The sequence below is a fragment of the Amia ocellicauda genome, chromosome 17 (genome assembly GCF_036373705.1).
Source record: "Amia ocellicauda isolate fAmiCal2 chromosome 17, fAmiCal2.hap1, whole genome shotgun sequence".
In the NCBI taxonomy this organism is placed as follows: Eukaryota; Metazoa; Chordata; class Actinopteri; order Amiiformes; family Amiidae; genus Amia; species Amia ocellicauda.
In genome coordinates this window covers 11,815,907-11,835,801 of record NC_089866.1, presented here as the reverse complement: position 1 = coordinate 11,835,801, position 19,895 = coordinate 11,815,907, and the positions used below count along the sequence as shown (strand labels likewise).

General features: G+C 41.4%; 1 protein-coding gene across 1 annotated transcript; it reads right to left on the bottom strand.

Moving 5' to 3' along the window:
• Window positions 1–10,872: 10,872 nt before the first annotated feature.
• Window positions 10,873–17,769, bottom strand: LOC136712865 (aquaporin-8). Its single transcript, XM_066689669.1, has 5 exons — window positions 17,259–17,769; window positions 14,259–14,385; window positions 13,503–13,717; window positions 12,344–12,478; window positions 10,873–11,553 (listed from the first exon to the last, which is right to left on the bottom strand). Exons 1-5 carry the CDS (start codon window positions 17,510–17,512, stop codon window positions 11,511–11,513), a joined length of 774 nt encoding a protein of 257 aa, XP_066545766.1. The 5' UTR covers window positions 17,513–17,769; the 3' UTR covers window positions 10,873–11,510.
• Window positions 17,770–19,895: the final 2,126 nt, after the last annotated feature.

Below are 19,895 nucleotides of genomic sequence, written 5' to 3'. Positions count from 1 at the left end.
TCCCCCTAACCTCTACAGGAAGCAATTTTTCCCTCACACCACAATGTTGTTTATCAGGGAGCGTCTTGGGTGTTATTTTAGTCTCTTTCTGGTTGTTTGTTTAGCTTGCGTTTGGTGAAGACAGATTACAGTTTATTCCACAGCCCCAGCTGCTCTGATTCCACCTGTGCCTCGGTCTCAGCTGAGAAGACAAAAACAATCACGCTTCAGATGTTGGCTGCGATGGTACAAAATCCAGCTACTGCTGAAAAGCTCAGGGAAACAAATTCTGGGCTATCTTTTGCAAAATGACTAAACGCACGGGGTTGCAGCTGTGTGCAAGTGTGTCACGTGTGTGTGTGTGTGTGTGTGTGTGTGTGTGTGTGTGATTGTTGTATCTCCGCTGCACAAGTTTTTCTGCATATGTCTGGGGGGTGCGAGTGGGCGGTAGGAAGTAATAACATTCCCATCAAAACACACGATTTGGAGTCTCAGTTCAGTCAGGCTAAAACGCAGACATTGTACACAGATAATAAGACTCCCAAATCCACAGCGCCATTTATTTCTGGACCTTTGTGCCACCTCGGCTTTTAGAGCCAGATCTGGTGTAACATCATGCATGCCGTTTTTTAGAGGGAGGCAGGGAAGTATCCATTTTCAAAACTTCAAAAACAAGCACTGTATATGATCCCCATGAACGGCATTGGATGCTATCTTGTCCTTATTCATAGAAGAGATTGGGGCAGCTCTATTCATGAGGTAGACTATGGAGTGTGATGTTCATTATGGTGCATTGGTCTTTTCGTCCACTGGGCCTGCGATTCTGAGTTCTAGTCTGCTGGATAAGAAGGGACACCTTCTAAACCAGTGCAACCAGAACAGAAGAAAAAGTTGTAGATGTGTAAAAGCAGAATGTGTGAACTCTAGGAGGGGGCAGGGGGAAGGAGGGCAGTGGTGAAAAGTGTGACACCATGGGAGATTTGCAATTGGCTAATTGATGGGCTGGTTGTCCATTAAAACAGTTGGGGAGAGCTGCAGAGACAGAGCTTGGGTCTTCTCAAGATGATGATAGAAAAAAAGAGAGAAAGCTCAGCATTTGGAGGGAGCCCCCTGCAAAGACGACAAAAGTACTGCTCCGAAGTGGGAATTTCTTTCTTACCATGTGTGAACAACAAGCAGTGGCATTTTATAATAATAAAAACAACAACAACAACAACAATAATAATAATAATAATAATAATAATAATAATAATAATAATAATAATAATAAATTGCATTAATATAGCGCTTTCCATCCCTAATGATACTATAATGCCAAACAGTTAACCCCTGTTATATAGTGCTTTTATTCAACATAGTGCTAATTTCACCAATTATACTACAGGGAGATTTCTTTGGGAGGCCAGATTGAAAAAGCTCGATATTACCTTTAGCCAGGACACTAGGGTTAGCCAGGGCGTCAGGACAACAATTTTAACATCTCATCTGAAGAAAACTCTTATATAGCAGGACATGTCTTGTTGTTGGTGTAGTCGTAGCACGTCTTCTTTTAGAAGCTGACTGTGAAAGTTAGCAAGGTCACCAATTTTTCCTGCATCTGTGGCAGTTCAGCAGCGATGGTGAGAAAGTGAGTATGTGTGAGAGAGGGAGCGAGAGAGAGAGAGAGAGAGAGAGAGAGAGAGAGAGAGGTTAGCTGCAATGCCTACTGTGAGAATAGCACTTGACTGTTCAGAAGCAGAAACAGCGTAGCTTTCTTTTACTATAACTATGCAGCCGTGAGTTCATGTTATATGCCTCTCACTTTGCAGTTTTTTGCATTAAAGGCTTTGGGCCATATAAATAAGTTAACATCGTTTTTTTCCTAATGGGGATAAAATAACAACAGCAACAGCAGCAGTCTTGGGCTCTGGACTCCTGAGTGGAGGATCGTGGGTTCAGGCCCAGGTGGAGGACACTGCTTTCGTACACTTGAGCAAGGTACTTTACCAAACTTCCTCCAGTAAAAACCCAGCTGTATAAATGGATAATTGTATGTATAGTTATGTGATGTATTGATACAAATGTAAGTTGTCCTGGATAAGAGTGTCAGCCAAGAATATTAATAATCATATAATAGTTAACAACAATACAAAGTAGTGAATTGTCACTTGAAATTTTCAGCATGCTTAATTTAAAGGAACAAAAGTAAATTGAAAGCTTTACTTTGTAATTTTGTACCACTGGGTAATGTGTTCTTATAGCTGAAATAAAGCAATATATTTAATGATTAGGTATTTAACTAATACGTTTCAATATGAACTATGGGTACAATGAATCATTAGTGGGTAACTACACAGTTTTAAGGGATGTACAGTGAGGGAAAAAAGTATTTGATCCCCTGCTGATTTTGTACGTTTGCCCACTGACAAAGAAATGATCAGTCTATAATTTTAATGGTAGGTGTATTTTAACAGTGTGAGACAGAATAACAACAAAAAAATCCAGAAAAACGCATTTCAAAAAAGTTATACATTGATTTGCATGTTAATGAGGGAAATAAGTATTTGATCCCCTATCAATCAGCAAGATTTCTGGCTCCCAGGTGTCTTTTATACAGGTAACGAGCTGAGAGTAGGAACACTCTCTTAAAGGGAGAGCTCCTAATCTCAGCTCGTTACCTGTATAAAAGACCCTTGTCCACAGAAGCAATCAATCAATCAGATTCCAAACTCTCCACCATGGCCAAGACCAAAGAGCTGTCCAAGGATGTCAGGGACAAGATTGTAGACCTACACAAGGCTGGAATGGGCTACAAGACCATCGCCAAGCAGCTTGGTGAGAAGGTGACAACAGTTGGTGCGATTATTCGCAAATAGAAGAAACACAAAATAACTGTCAGTCTCCCTCGGTCTGGGGATCCATGCAAGATCTCACCTCGTGGAGTTTCAATGATCATGAGAACGGTGAGGAATCAGCCCAGAACTACACGGGAGGATCTTGTTAATGATCTCAAGGCAGCTGGGACCATAGTCACCAAGAAAACAATTGGTAACACACTACGCCGTGAAGGACTGAAATCCTGCAGCGCCCACAAGGCCCCCCTGCTCAAGAAAGCACATGTACAGGCCCGTCTGAAGTTTGCCAATGAACATCTGAATGATTCAGAGGAGAACTGGGTGAAAGTGTTGTGGTCAGATGAGACCAAAATCGAGCTCTTTGGCATCAACTCAACTCGCCGTGTTTGGAGGAGGAGGAATGACCTCAAGAACACCATCCCCACCGTCAAACATGGAGGTGGAAACATTATTCTTTGGTGGTGTTTTTCTGCTAAGGGGACAGGACAACTGCACCGCATCAAAGGGACGATGGACGGGGCCATGTACCGTCAAATCTTGGGTGAGAACCTCCTTCCCTCAGCCAGGGCATTGAAAATGGGTCGTGGATGGGTATTCCAGCATGACAATGACCCAAAACGCACAGCCAAGGCAACAAAGGAGTGGCTCAAGAAGAAGCACATTAAGGTCCTGGAGTGGCCTAGCCAGTCTCCAGACCTTAATCCCATAGCAAATCTGTGGAGGGAGCTGAAGGTGCGAGTTGCCAAACGTCAGCCTCGAAACCTTAATGACTTGGAGAGGATCTGCAAAGAGGAGTGGGACAAAATCCCACCTGAGATGTGTGCAAACCTGGTGGCCAACTACAAGAAACGTCTGGCCTTGTGATCGCCAACAAGGGTTTTGCCACCAAGTACTAAGTCGAAGGGGTCAAATACTTATTTCCCTCATTAACATGCAAATCAATGTATAACTTTTTTGAAATGCGTTTTTCTGGATGTTTTTGTTGTTATTCTGTCTCTCACTGTTAAAATACACCTACCATTAAAATTATAGACTGATCATTTCTTTGTCAGTGGGCAAACGTACAACATCAGCAGGGGATCAAATACTTTTTTCCCTCACTGTATATTAAATGATGACAACAATATTAGGTAAGACCTGCTTATAATCTGTATGTTACCTCACAGTCCCTAGAATTCTCTTAGACGGTAAACTGAAATAAATGAAGGCACAAATTGAGTTAAAACTGGCTAAACTCATAAGGACAGCATTAGCATGCTAATCTCTTATGTAATAACAAACTGCATTTAAAATGTTTTGAAGTTTCCCATCATTCATATGTGCTATTAATCCATACATTCAGAATCTGTGCAAACTCAAATAATTAAGTGTTCACCAAACGATGTTAGCAGGGCTTTTTGTCTGACATGGAACATTTTCATATATTTTAATTCACTTCGTGTTTCTCTTGCAGGTTTAATAACTTAATTCAAAGTGGTTCACATATATGGAGCTGGCAGCCTTGACTAAGCTATTGTATTACAGTGCTGCCCCCCGGTTATCAGGTAGCAGTTATGCAAACGTTGAACGTTCAGGTTACACAGTTTGTTCTGGTACTTTATGGACGTTGATAAAATGCATGCATGCATGTATGTGTGTATTGATGTAGTTAACATCTCTATAATTTAAAGATGCGCAATTCGTTTTGTATTGATTGTATAGCTTATTGTGCTCAGTTAAATAGCATCACTGACAATGCAACGGTTAATATCCGAACGGTTGTTAAATCCGAATAATTTACAGTCAGCAATTGCTCACATTTCAGTAGAACAACCATGAATCATTAGAGCTGCTTTAAACTCCATCAAATATAAGAAGCACTCTCATCCATCGCACGGGGGCTGGATGCGCCACAGGTCCGCAGCCCACTCTCTATTACCGGATCTCTCATCGCATCTGCCTGACCCCCGCTCGTCGCACCTTGAGCTCCATCACACAACTTACTGAAGCTACATGAGAAAGTCTGCAAAAACAACCGAAAGAGCCTGTCCAATTCTCAGACAACCCTAAAGATGGCCATATTATCATGAACAGGATTATTTCCACTTGTCTGTTGAGAATGCCTATTGTGTAACGTGTATTTCCCCCTGGACAAAACAGTGCAAAACATATTAATACATAGATCAATAAAACCAAAGTGAATTTGTCATGGCACTTGAAGGTTTCCTGAGCTGCCAGACAGGTAAAGTCCAGCAATGTGTGATCGGTGGATTGGACTTGCAGATCAGTTCAGTTTTTCTTAGATTCTGCAATTAGCATTAATTACATTAGCTGGCACCGAAAGCCGAGTTAGCTGCATGGACTACACCGTCTGTCGTGTGTCAGAGAGCAATGCAAATAATGCGCCGCGCCTCTGACAGCCTAATCCCCCTTCTCTTTGTGTGATCAAGGTGCTCATATTACTTGTTGTAATACTTTTGATTGCACAAAACGGAATAATAAAACTCCAGCGAATTTGACAACTGAGCTCTCCGTCTGCAACTTCGGTGGCCCTGGAGCGGCACCACCTGAGGAAGCAAAACAGCGCCCTCTTGCGACCGCCGGGGCGATAAGTCAAAGGTATTCTTTTATTGAGTTATTCTGTTTTTCTTCGAAACTAGATATAAAACTCCACCACAAAAAAAAAAAAAAAATACTGTATGCACAAGTCAATATTAATTTACTCATTTTATGTACATGTATTCTATATTATACCTGTTCTTTCCGGTTCTTTGTTTTAAATAACACACACATATCAGTATATATCAGCAGCAGCTTTTAACGATCCCCTGCTGGATGATGGCCTGACCAAGATATTTCCATGATGAACTGGGTTTCTTTTCCAGGACATTGCGGCAAATCTTCTGATATCATCTTCCCATCTTTGATGTAGTCTTTGTCTGGGTCTTTTTCATTTCTATAGCTTATTGTGTCCATCTTTGGTCTGTTCTCCTTGCAGCGTGTCTGACTCATTGCCATTTTAAAATATTAACATTTTTCAATGATGTCACACACTTTGGTTGTTCTTGGATCTATTCATTTGTTTTTTTTCTGTCTCTTCTTGTTCTTCCAAGACATCTTTCCAAGCTCCATTGCGTTGTCTGCAGTTTCTGTATAATTTCTGCATTTAGTGGCCAGGTTTCAGGACCATAGGTGAGCACTGTTAGCTTTGATTTCCTGTCAACTATTGTACCGTTTCTTCCAAATGTTCTCCATCCCCTTTTTAGTCTTATTCTTCCATGAGATTTCCATCTGCGCTGATTTGTTATCCAAGCTACACATACCTTTTGACTCCAAGTAGATTTTGATCTACATTCATTGTATTAATTTTAACATTGCCTTTGGGTTTACTGAAGTTGATTTATCAATTTTCTGTCTATCAATTCATGGCAACTAAGATCGGAAATCCAAGCCATGAAAAAAATATTGAAAACAAATTGATTGTCGTGATTATCTATAAATGCCACAATTAAGACACTATCCAGCCTTCAATAAAATCCAAATAAACCTCACCGCAACCAGCCCCTCGCAATCGAGCACTTGCTGATTTTATGAGTCTATTAATTGCTTTTGGTTTATATGGCTGTTGGTCACTGCTCTGTGGCTACCCTGTGAAGGGCGCTATACGAAATAATTGATTGATTAATTGATTGATTGGTAAGGTATTCAAAAGTGAACCCATCAAAAACACACATGCGCATAAGACATGCTGACAATTACGCAAGACGCACAGAAAATTGGATATAAGTGATTTAACTTTAATTGCACCAGAGATTCACATCAAATAACTGCTCATTACACGACCTTGCAGTAGAGATGCGACACAGAAACCCGAGCAGCCGCTTCAATGTGCCGGTTGCATAACCCACCTGTCTGTCCCGCCCACCGGAGCGCGTTTGTGGCGGGTTATTGGTGGAGAGGGGGAACCTGGGACAGTGTGATTGGTCATAAACACTCTTTAGCTGGTGACGCCTCATAACATGGTGAGTGCAGGCAAAGTCAATGATGTCTTTAAAGTAGAGGCTAGAGACGGTCAAATAAATACATGATCATATTTAAACCTGCCGATCTGCAGGGCTCGCCAAAGGGTTGGGGAAGCAATTACGCATGCATCATTGGAGAAAGCCTATGCATAAACATAACTGCAATTGCTTACGTTATTCGTGTGTTTTGTAACACTAGCTGCCGGTGGCTTTAATATAATTGTACATGTTTTCTGTTGACAGATTAGTCATGCCTACATCCCCAGTGAAAACCAGAATCCCCTTGACTGGTTTTGGCCAGCTCATCACAGAAGTAAAGGTAAGAATTGGTAAGGCAGTGAAGGCACATTGCTCACCATGCACTTTAGCATTCAGGGGACCAAACTCAGTGGACATTGAAGGTCTGCAAAGGCTGACCAGGTGTCCCAGACTCCCCACAATGCACAGAGCTCGTTAGGGTGTTTATAGAGAAATGTACAGAAATGCTTTACAAAAGGGCCCACATCATAAATCATAAGAGTACGAGAAACCTCACTAATTTCCCTTTAAATTATTATTTAGATTACAAACATGCCTTGTGTATCCTTAAAAATAAACAAAGTGTTTCTGTTGCATACATGGCGCTCTACAAAAATCACCTTTCAACCACTTTCTGATTGTGCCCCTTTAAAAAAAAATAATGATGTAATAATTGTTGGGTGAGCAGAGTTACCATTTAGCCTACTACTATACAACTACTGTTCTTAATCTTATCCTGACACGTCAGCCTGTGTCTTTGTGTGTTCTTTGTCAAACATGAGGTGGGGGGTTATTTTATTGCAAGATGTTTGCAGACACTATAATTCGCTGTGTGTGCGATATGTGAGCTGTGAACTGCAGACTTTACTGGACACGTCAAGAAGGTGGCCTTGAATATAGGTGCCTTTCTCTCAAGGATCTGGATGTATTATAGCCCGAGTTTACAAATCCGTACAGGTCACCCCCCCTTGAGGGGAATCACTTCTGGAAAAGTATGACCTGCTATTGACTTTCTAAACCCCACTACTACCTCCTGACAGGGAATGAACAGGCTCAGGAGCTGAAACTGCAGCTGAATATGCATTTCAGGGATCTCTCTCACCTCACTGTTTGGCACAGTGCTTGTGTGAGAAGAGAGAATAGAAATGCAGTCCAATACAGTAATCTCACAAGCAAATAGACATGTTAGTTTTTTTCTCAATAATTATATATTAGTGCTGGCGAATAACTCTTGAGGCAAATTTGAACATGTAATTACCTTTGTTGTTGTTATCGTTGTGTGTTGCATAAGCTTGTGCTCTTTGCCCACTGGTCATAAAGGGCTCTACATATTTTTCAGCCTTTATGGCCTGCTCTCTGAAGGCAGGCTCATAAATCAACCTGATGCATTCGTATGATAGTCCTCCTTTGAAGTGGATGTCATTACTGTACTTGAGCCCTGGCCCCCAGAAAGAGGTGGGCTGTTCAGTAGCACAGTCACCTTCCTAGACCTAATCCCCCCACCACGGGGATCTATTCATCTTCCGGACTTCTAAAATGTGAAGCTGATCCGGCCAATACCCATCTCTGATTAACTGCATGAGAGGTCAGGTTGAATTAAGGGCAGGTTGTTGGGTTTCTTTTTTTGGATGTTAACCAGGGGTACAGCAGGAGCCATGCCAGTGTAAGTGTAGGCATGTAGACCACTGGTGTATAGCAAGGTCATTTAACACTTTACAACTTCATTGTGCTCTTTCTCAAGCACAACCCCTTGAAAATGATTATTTTGAGAGGTGTAATGCTGTGGTGTTCTCTTCAGAAACGGCTCTCGGAGGAGCCCCACACATCCTTCAGCACTGTGTGGCCTGATTATACCAGCAGCAACCTATACATACTGACGTGCATGTTTGTCTGTACCACAGAAGTTCACTATTTGGACCTCAGGGGAACAACAATGATTCAGATTTTTTTGGTGCCACCCAGAATTAAACACTTAATCCCATTAATTATTCACTTTACCAGTCAGTACTGCCTTTCCCAACAGAATCTTTATTGAGGATATTAATTGAGACGCCTATGATTTTGGAAGCCCCTGGTGTACCTGGAAGGCTGTGATGAACTGTGCTCCGTTTTGTCAGCACTGTAAAGCAAATCTCTTTCTGTTAAGCTTCCTCATGTATATTCATTACTGACTTTCGCTTGCGTGCTCTACCTTTCCGCTGATCTGTGCGTGGTTTTAGTGTGTCGCTTTTCCGGCGCCTCTAGAGTGAAACTAATAATAACGCGGCTGCTTTTGACTAGTTCCTCTTGCGTCTGATTCCAAGGTTGTCTGCCAGTGTTTCTTCATTATTGCCTGAGCAGTTGGTCAGGGTCACCTTTTGTAGATACTAGTGCTGTGTTGCTGGAAGCTGTAATCACTTCAAACTGGGATCCTGCCTACATTCGCTCCAGACATCAAATAACCCACAGCGGTGTTTGTAAAGGAGAGCTGAAATTCCTGAGCAGCCTGTTTTGTGGCCCAGCTGAATTAAGCTTTCCTAAGAAGAGACTGCCTTTTGTGTTGTTATTATTTTCATGTGTGTGTCCTTCTTTAATGAGGTCAAGGCCACCATTTGCAATTTTAAACGCACAGTTGTGATCAGCTTTATCTGTGACTGAATTCGAATGGTAATTGGATTCTGCCAGGAACGCGGTTTCTTTGGAGACGTCTCATTTGCTTTGTTACCTCAGTAGAGAACTCCTATTGAAAACAGGCTTTGACACAAGCGTAGCCCACATGCAGTGTTATTGCCGCCCGCATGTATTTAATTGTAGTCCTAATCTCATTCAGTTACAGGAGAACATTGTTGGAAGATGAATCTCATCACAGCCTGTCGGTATAATGAGGAGATTTTGGGCAGCCTGAAACACTCAGAAGGTTTAGTCTTGACTTAAGGATTAAAGTCCTTTTTTTCATGAAGTTTGTGCTGGGGAGTAATGCGAAAATAACGCAGGTAAAGAGGATCTCGACTGCCGCAGTCTCTTGAGACCTGAGTGCAATTCCTGGTCCTGTTTACGAGGCACTTTCTAGTTATTTTGAAGGCGAGGAGGTGATTGACATTGCCTTTTGAGACCCACTTGCCTCAAAGACGTGCTTTTGCTTTGTCGCCATCTACTTATCTGATCTTGACCATGAATTTTCAAGAGCGTATACACCCAGTCACTGTCTAAACTTAGGCAACTAAAAGTGACCCTAAGTCCTGTCTGTTGTTGCTTTGTTGTTGAATAATTGGGGGGGTCCTAATCAGAATGTGAAGCTCATCGGGGAGAAACAGGGGGATGGTAGATTTTTCATTGGCTCGATGGCCACGTTGACTCCACTCTCAAGGATCATAGATCACGACAGACATCAGCACGGCCCAAATGCTAGCCAGGCCCAAATGCTAGCCAGGCCCACCTGCGATGAAACGTCTCTGCTCCTTTCCTCCCAGTTCATTCTTTTGAACCTACGGCACCATCGTGGTCGCAGCTGCCCTCTACGCAGCAAAGAGGAATCGGGCGGGAGAGAGCGGACAAGAGCACGTCCAGCCCGGAAAATGAATGCCCTGCAGGTGACACGGGAGCCCTGTTTTCCCATCAACCCCTGCATTAATAAACTGCTGCTGCGGCTCTGGAGATGGGGGAAGCCAATGAGGAATTTCATGCTGCACCTTCTGTGATTCCTCCCTGACAGACAGAGCTAGACTGTGTGGGCTTTGCGTGCCTTTGCTGGGTTACCATGACAACGTAGCGAATTTCCTTGCAGGTGATTGGCTGGGCGTTGGGTGGTGGTGTTGATGTGTGTTGGGGACGGGGGGCTGCAGTTGTATACTGGCACAGTTAGCAGGCTTTACCTCAGTGACAGCAAGTTAGCAGGGGATGAGTTGTGGGATGAGCCGTTGTGTGCTTCTCAAATGGGATGGAAGGTGTGATATTAATGCTCCCATGTGTTTGTTATTTTCTTACCCAACCCCCAATTTGCTTTGCTGGTGTTAAAACTTTCCTGATCTCCCATGATAAAAACTAATACCAACAGGGCAACATAAAATAAAAAAAAGCTTTATTACATGATGTACAAAATGGGTGCTTGATTTGAACTTGAATTAGGCTTCATTAAAGAAATTCTGAACTATAGACTATGGGCTTCATTACATGCTTCTGATACATAATAGAGGATAATGAAAGACCAAATATGTGCGGAGTTTCCTAAAGGCATTCTGCATTCCTGTCTCTATAATGTACAACAGTGGTCTAAAATCTATATTTGTAACACCATAACATCATAGTTGGATATGTAGGGATACTTCACATTGGCTTTCAGCTCAGCTAACCCTATATTCCCATGCACTTTTAAGGCAGGATGCATTTTGTTTAGATTTTTTTATCAGTGTTTTATGGGCCTCTAATCCTGTTTTTAGAATTTCCTTTTCAATTCCAATTGATTCATTTCACAAGAGCGGAGCAATAATTCCAAGTTGATTGCAGGCAAGAGTGAGAAAATCTAAAAACCGAGAGAATTTGAATCTTACAAGTCTCAGAAGGAAGTGTTTTGTTTTTTCAAAAGATGTTTGTACTTTTTCCAAATGTACGATTCTGTGTGTGTGTGTGTGTGTGTGTGTATATATACGCACAGAAATAAAAAAAGCCCTAACAAATTCAAGCATTGCTTTCAGGCTCTCTGTCATTTCATGATAAGACGGATCTTCTCATCTCCCAGCAGCAGTCTGTGTGAGGAAAAAAAACAGAAAAACCGTTCTGGCATTAGTGTGTGACTGGTGAGGTTCGCTAGGGTTGCCAAGATTTGTACAGTAATTAAAAGGGACTGTCTTTGCTATTCTTGGACTCAAACATATCGGTGCTGTTTGCCAGCTTGTTTACTTTTCAAAGCCCCTGATAATTTATTTAACGCTCATGCGCAACACACTACTGACACGCACCAGTAATATCTGGTGTGAAGCTCCAGAGATAACAAGACATTGATCATGTGATCCTCTCAGATAATTGTTTTTCTCTAGCCTTGTTTTTATTTTAGTTTTTATACTAGAGAAAAGATGAACTGATGACCCTGAGCTATGTGCTGAATCTTACCAGCAATTTAATAGGGATCTGCATTTTTAATCTCGATTATAAACATCATTGTATTGCTGGGATATTCACCTCTGCAGCACGTTTATCACAGTCTGTATTATTATGGGAGCAAAACCACAGCTTTTACGCTTTGTAAGTAGTTGCTTAGAGACCAGCTGCTCTGTTTTCACACAGTGCTCACAATGTACTGCTGCTTCTGTTCTCGTACATTATTCTATTTGAATTACACCAGCCTGCCTGAGTTTAGCAGTCGATACCACACAGCTACTCCCAATCTCTGTAAATTGATGGTCATATCAATGTTTTGTTATGTGAGTTAAAGGGAATGTAATCCGATATCACTATGTTATTGAGCGTTGATATACTATAAAGGATATATTACCCATGCAAGATTTATTTCTTTCTTTCTGTGCAGTCGGGACTCACCTGACCAGTGCTGCTGCAACCAGGCAGCCCCCTATCGGGCCCACCCAGTATACCCAGTGATACGTCCAGTAACTGGTGAGCACAGCGGGGCCAAAGGCTCTGGCCGGGTTCAGACAGGTACCGGACACGTCGCCCCTGCAGAGTGAGAGAGGAAGGCAGCAGCTTAGAGAGCTTCAGTGACTTTGCTGCCTTGCAAAACTGAAGGTTTTTATTTCGGCATTCGCTTATATCTCATAAGGGAGATCTCTGACTTGCGATAGATCCTGGCTTGTCTCCTCTGATGAACAGAGCAGAGCTGGTTTCAGGAATGTGATTGGGGTGAGACGCCCATGATTCAGGGCTTGATCTGGGAACCTCCTAGTACCTCTGTTTGACTTTCAGAGCTTCGTGTCTTCTCTACTAGCCTGAACGACAGTGCTGCGCCACTCTCTAGTCTTGCAGCATTACTGCACTTCACTCTCTATCTCTCTATCTCGGTGCATGCTGATTCAGTGAGAGTTGGCTGCACAACCTGCAAACCATGCCAGTAAGGCTGGTGAAGTCGCACACAAGGTTCCCGATAGGGTACAGCAGGAAGAGATCAGCATCTGTCCATGGCAATGAACAGGAAAGCGAATGGAGAACTGTAACCAGACTGTTCCACAGCCAATGTGGTCCCGGGTTGGGGAATTGAGACCATTCCATAGATGTGAGATGCTGAGTTCTGTGGAGCATCAGCGGAAGCCGCCCTGCTTCACATGTGTGGCATGTTTGTGTGCTCTCATAAATTAAGAAGTGGGAAAATGAGGGGCCAAAACTACATCTTTAAAGGGTTTATTAAAGTAGTGTCATTCCATGGATTCAAAGGCTTTCTCAGTCTTAGACCTGTAGAAAGGAGAATACATGAAATAGAAGGTAAGGCCGAGTATGAAAGCCTGCCTTTATATAATATATAATATATAAATATAACCTGTTCAGTGACTTGTTATAACAAAGTGAAGGACAGCTTTGAAGTTGGATGCCATCATTTTGGATAATATTTTCATATCCACTTTTAAGAGAGAGATATGAAGACCAGCAAATATCTGTCTTATTTATTTATTAGTTTTTTATTTAGTGTGAAAATGTCTACTTGGTACAATGTTGGAGACGTGGTTGCTCTAACTGGAGCCATACTCACCCAGCCAAGACGTTTATGATGACCGTGCAGCCCACCAGGAACGGTGCCAGGGGAGTCTTGCTCCTCTTGTTGACTGCTGCCAACAGCACCACCATTGTGACCAGGCATGTCATTGCCACCTCCCCGAAAATAGCCCCTGCTAGCTGGTCATTTGATTTCAGAATGGTGAAGGCTGCTCCTGTAGCGTTAAAGTAGTGCTCCTTTGATGTCATGGCCTAGAAAATGAAAGCAGTGAAAGGAAGTCTTTTGTTAACAATGACAACCGGGATTTTTTGCTGTTAGCAGTGTTTTGTCTGTACATGCTTTGCTGCAATGTTCTGATTTGGAGGGGAACCCATCTCTAATAATGTACAATTTCTCAGTTCATAGAAATGCATGTGAAGGAGTATTGAAATATCTGAAATTGCTGGCCTACTACTTTAAGAAACAACTCTGAACATTGTGAGGAGAGATTCATGTGTTGCCATGAAGAGTCTGTATTTGCAAGTAGTTTTTTTCTTTTTTTTTGTGTGGGTACAGTGTTTGTGCTGGTGCAATTATGGCTAGTAAACAAACTTGACCGCTGAAAAGACAAAGGGATGTCCTCTTATTTTTGCTCAATCTGTAGGAATGCAAGTGATGCGTTTATGTTATTTCACAAAAGGATGACAGCGGAAGGGATTTTTATTGGCGCATAAACTCGAAGCAGAATCGACAGGAATGGAAATCCCAAGTTGAAGCCCTGATGGCTTGGAAAATGCGAAGCGTCCCACTGACCTTTGACATTGCTGCTCCAAGCACTCCTCCAATCACCTGGCAGACCAGGTAGGGGACAACCATGATGAATTTCATGCCCCCCACCAAGAAGATGGCAATAGTGAACGGGGGGTTGAAGTGGGAGCCACTGGGGGAAGAGGAGATATAGCAGAATCAGGTACTAGTTTTCATCGGGACTCCCAAGTTTTCTGTCTCTTCTCAAACATTTGATCTTTTAACGGTCACAGGAACAACAACAACAACAACTACAGCTACAACAAGGACCACCAGAACTGATAATGCCTCCCGAATAAGAATACTTTCCAAAATGATTCACAATATTAATTAAAAAATGTCTTCATTTTTTAGCCTAAACAAACTAATTTCTTAAGCTACCTTTTAGATAATGAAGTGATGCTCCTAATGTCTCTAAGAATAGTATTTGCACAGTTTCAGGGCTAATCAGATGAAATAATCAAATGATACTGTATAGTAAGGTGAGAGACAACAGAGGGCAGTATCTGTAGGGCATAGTGTTCCTCTGGGCTCAGTGCAGGATGAGGAGAGGGAGTCAGGCCATGAGAAGTTGGCAAAAGTGAACAGAAGAGTTTTGTAATTGGTTATTATGTGCTGTTGGCACTTGAAATGAAAAAGTAAGTCCCTGTGTACGGTTTGCTTTGATTTTGTTATCTGTTAGTTGGAGGGAAAATAGGACCTTAAATATTGTTCATTGGAAGCTGCAGCCCTGAGTGACAGAGATGGCGGTCCGGGCTGTGTGAGCACGTTCAGCTTTTCTGGGGTAGCACTACTCCGCGTCCATTGCCAGGGCAGCACCAGGGGAACTTTTGCACAGCAATCATTTCTGCCTTTGACAGTTGACAGCTTGAGTGTTTTCAAGCGGCACTTAAAGCGTTTGTGTTCCCCGTGAACTGAGGACAGTGTGGCAAGAAAGGAAAATTTCCACAAAAGTCAAAAAAAACATTTGAAGAAGATATCAATTTTAGAGGTGGATCAGTAAAGCCACCATAGTAGCTATACCCTTTCAATTAAATAAGTGTTCTTGGCTTAAGAATAATTTGAATCCTTAACTTCTTAAATTTGATCTTCATAGCATGCCAAGTCTGGAGTAGTTATTAGGTCACTGCTGTGTCTAATTTTGTGGTACAGACGCACTGCACAGATTTTGTGAAGTCTGACTGAAGCTTTAAATGCAGGTTCGGTTATTTGATTTACGTTCATGCAGCACTAATTAAAATTATAATCAGCCATCTAATAAGCCTGCTTTGTTCATAGCAGACATTCAGAGCATACATAAAGAAATACTGAACTGGCTAATTCTTCTTAATTATATGTCCATTCATCCACTGTTGAATATGAATGTACATAAGTTGTCTGCATCCTTTAGTAGTACTTGAATCTTTTTCAAATTCTCCATATTGTTTTCTTTTCCAAGAACTCAGTGAGCAATTAGCAAATATTAACACAATGGCAAATAATTAACTATGAGTCATGCAAAATATCAGTAAAAAAGTTCAAATACCTACAAAACAGTTGTACATGTAAAATAAGATCCACAATCATTATATATATGTGTATATATTCGTTTTGTTTTATTTAATTTTCTCTCACACAGTATTTTACACAATTTATTTTATGTGAATAACGCATGCTTAAGCTGCAGTTTGTAAAGTTATGGCTAAGTTACACGGATCTGTCAATAAGACCCCAGTCATTTGTCTATCTTTTCATTAAACATAAAACATCACTGCAAACATTTAGAAATGGAGTATACCAATTTAGTCTGTTCAGCACGGAAGTGTTTTATGGCACGATTATCATTGTTACAGCTTTCGAACCTGCAAGTCTATGAAATTTTGCCATGCCTGCTAAATCCAGCAGTTGAGATAATATTTTCAATGTATCCATATAATTACAGTATAATATCTAGTATCTCAACATGACTGCACAGTCCTGTAAATTAATGTACATTGATACGGATGGAAAATTTTATCAAATCCCCACTAAAGTTATCCCAGCAACTATTAAAACAATATTTTCAGCACATAGTATTACATGTTAGCCTAGACCAAAACTAATATTGCACATATTTTTAACTTTGTCTTAACTGAGAGAGTTCTTCATGTTTTGTGCCTGCAGTAAATCATGAAGCACTTTATCTTTGCCTATCTTAAAATAACTCCAGTAAAGCTCTATTGTAAACCCTTCAATAATCTCTTATTACCCATTTGTACAGACTGAGGTATACCAGAACTATGTTGATTATATATAGTGTTTAAAATTGCAGATGTAGCTGTCATTGCTGTCTTAATATAAGCTATGATGTTTGTTAGTTTTTTTGTCAGGACGTCCATATTTAATATATGTAATTAATCATTAAAATATGTCACTTCTGCAAAAATACTATGGCATTCTACTGAAGTATTTTCTTTGCTGAATTATCAAAAGCCTTCTAATCCAAAAGTTAGATTAATAACTAACACTTCACCAAATGTCTGACTCAGACTGCCCCGTTATTAGTGTTTCAGTAACCATAAGCACTTCACACATGCAGTTGGGATGCAAGCAGCATTTAAGTATAGCTCAACAGACTGAAGTGTTCACCTATACCTACGCAATAGCAGTGGACACAAAGCATTAGGCATACTTCAGCCTGATTGATATTCCTTAGAAATTAGGTAACGACTTGCCCTTTAATATGACAACAGCTCTGCAGGTAACCGCATCCACATATGCAGCGCTCACTGCAAAGCAAAGCTCACTTGTAATATAGTGCAAAATGTATACATGGTATATGTTGTATATTGTAATATTGTAAACTTTGAATAACGCCTTTGATAAAGCCCTCTGCCAGATGAATAATTATTTATAAAGTAATCAAATCCTCTCAAGGACTCTCCCAACTTTGTGATAAGATAAAGCTAGGAACCCATCTCAGGCCTAGCCCCAAGTTCTCCGGCCTCAGACCAGCAACCCCGGGCCGCAACAGAAAGCGGTGCCCACCTGATGTTGTCCATGATGGCCACCATAATGGCCACTGCCAAGCCGTGCACCAGCGCAGGCTGAAGGCGCCCGGCAGCTTCCACGTTCTCGATGACCGACACACAGCCAATGAACACGAAGAACATGGTGCCCACCAGCTCAGCCGCACAGGGCTGGACAAGCCTTTCGAAGGTGTTGGGGGTCCTGGTGGGCTTCTCGGCATGCTCCAGGAAGGTGGTCTCCAAGTTGCGGAGTTCATGCTTGTCCTCTGTCATCGTAGAGCCGGGTGAGAGCCAAGGACCAGGAGTGCCAGAGAGGTAGGTCGGCAGGCAGGCAGGGAGATAGTCAGAGGTTGGCTGATTATACCAAACTTATATAGCCAAATACTACTATGAACTTTGCCTGGTTGTCAAACTAAAAAGAATCAGCAGCTATTATCCATAAGAGCAGTTGATACCGTTCACATGCCATAAAAAATATAATTTTTCTCCGACTCCAAAGTGGGGTGATGGACTTCGCCCAGGCCGGTTTTCTCTTGATACAACCTTGGTGACCTTTTTGTTTGGCCGTGGGAGCACGCTTCATTCACTATGACTGCTATGACAAATGTCCCTTTAAGGAAAATGTAAAATTGATCTCCTGGGCATTATTGTTACAAAGGTCTAGGTTATTTCAGAATAGCTTTCCAGATCTGGCACAGTTCACTCCAGTATGAGTTTAATCAAGTTTAATAGAGCAATTCCAGGTCTGTAGCATGGCACAGACGAGCTACAAGCCATAAAATGCATTTCATTAACATTTCTCTATAACTAATTGGGAACATAAGTTTGCCACTTGGTAAGCCATTGTGAAGAAGTCTGGAAAATTCTGGAGACAGAAATACAATCACATTTTCATGATGATCTACCTTGCTAATCAATAGTGAAGTAATTATTAATAATTGTTTGTTGAGCAACTTATATCTGCAGTTCTACAGAACTATTGATCAAATGTAAAGTTTTTAAAGAAAGCTAAGCTGTTAAATGTGATCTGTGAACCTGAAATGTAGAAAGGACTATTACTATTATGAATCCATTACAGATTACAAATGTTTAATTTACAATGGAAGCAACTAGCTTTATCATTAAGCAGACATTCTAAGAGATGTGACCTGCTTTGTGTCTGAATTTTATTATTGTCCAATTTCTTGGTGGAATACCTTGACTATATTACTGAATGTTGTGACCAAACAGTCCGTGGCAAAACAGCTGTTATCAACATGTTTAATTAGGTAACTGATTTGCCGTTCCAGCTCATCTGAGAGGTGTTATGGAGCCATATCCTCATTCTGTCACTCTTACACCCCCAGCTTTGTGACAATGCATCATTGAGGATGAACTCAATTCAATGTCATCACTCTAGTCATATGTAGCAATATGTAATGTCAGTCATGGTGCCCTTCACAAAATACAGCCTCTATGTAACGAGGCCTCAGCTGGAATCTATTAGAGACTGAAGCAGGCGGGTTAAAATATGTTTTAAATTAATACATGTTCACTAGTTAGCCATCTCTGCAATATATATATATATATATATATATATATATATATATATATTGATTTTAGTTAATAATCTCCTTAATGAAGTTTCTTTCTGCGATTATGTGGCTATAGATTGAAAGAATGAATGTGGCTTGACTCCCTTTGGAATATCCTAAAATATCCAGAGTAGATTCTTTTGGGTGTCACAAATCTTGTTTTTCTTTGTCTTTTTGTTTGTTTTTATGTGTGTATGTTTTTGCAGTTAATAAACTCCAGTTAAAGGTAGCCCTGTTTTTTGGCCGGGTACACACACAACTGAAGGACAACCTATTAAACATAAACTTGACAGCTTCCCTTACCCCAGTCTCGTGTTCAGACGTTGCTCATTTACGGTGTGTATTGGACAAGGGGCCATAAATGTGTTGCAACTTGTTCCTAACTGCTATGGAAGATCTGTGCCAGGACTAGTTTAGACAATCGGCTGGTGTTTATCTTCCATTCCCACAGTGCCCTGCTTGTTTCTTAACTTACAACCACTTAAAAGCATATGGTACCTGGAGTCCAGGTTTAAAGAGCAAATCTATACACTCACATCTCTATGTATGTACTTGTACTCCTTTATATCATGGTATGTGTAACCTTTTTAGACTCCCCCAGATTTGGGGGAACTATATTGCTGCACACCAGTGTCTTCAAGCCAGAGTAGCAGATTATCTGTTGGCAACAGGTGAAATGCCAAGATCAGGGTTGTGAAAATGGCACAGTCTTCAAAAACACAAATGACCATGACCAAGATAAGACAATGTTAATAATTTCCACTGGGTATATTACTGTGTGAAGGGTTTTAATTTCCAGCTGAAACAAGTATTAACAAAATTACCTACAAGCAGTATACTTTCCTGCATGTTTCTACAGTGTGTTACCAACTGTGTCCTATTCAGTATAGTGTTGGCCCACCGTTCACCTCAGGGACTGCTGCACTCCTTTTGGAGTATAGCTGGAGAAATGGGTGGTCTTCTCTTGGTTTGCTTTTCCAGTTCATCCAATATGTCAGCTACGAACAGTGTCAGAGATGTGGCGTGAGTGCGCTTAAAAACATGCACCAGTGCGGGAGGGGCAGGTGAGGCGTGGGCACAGA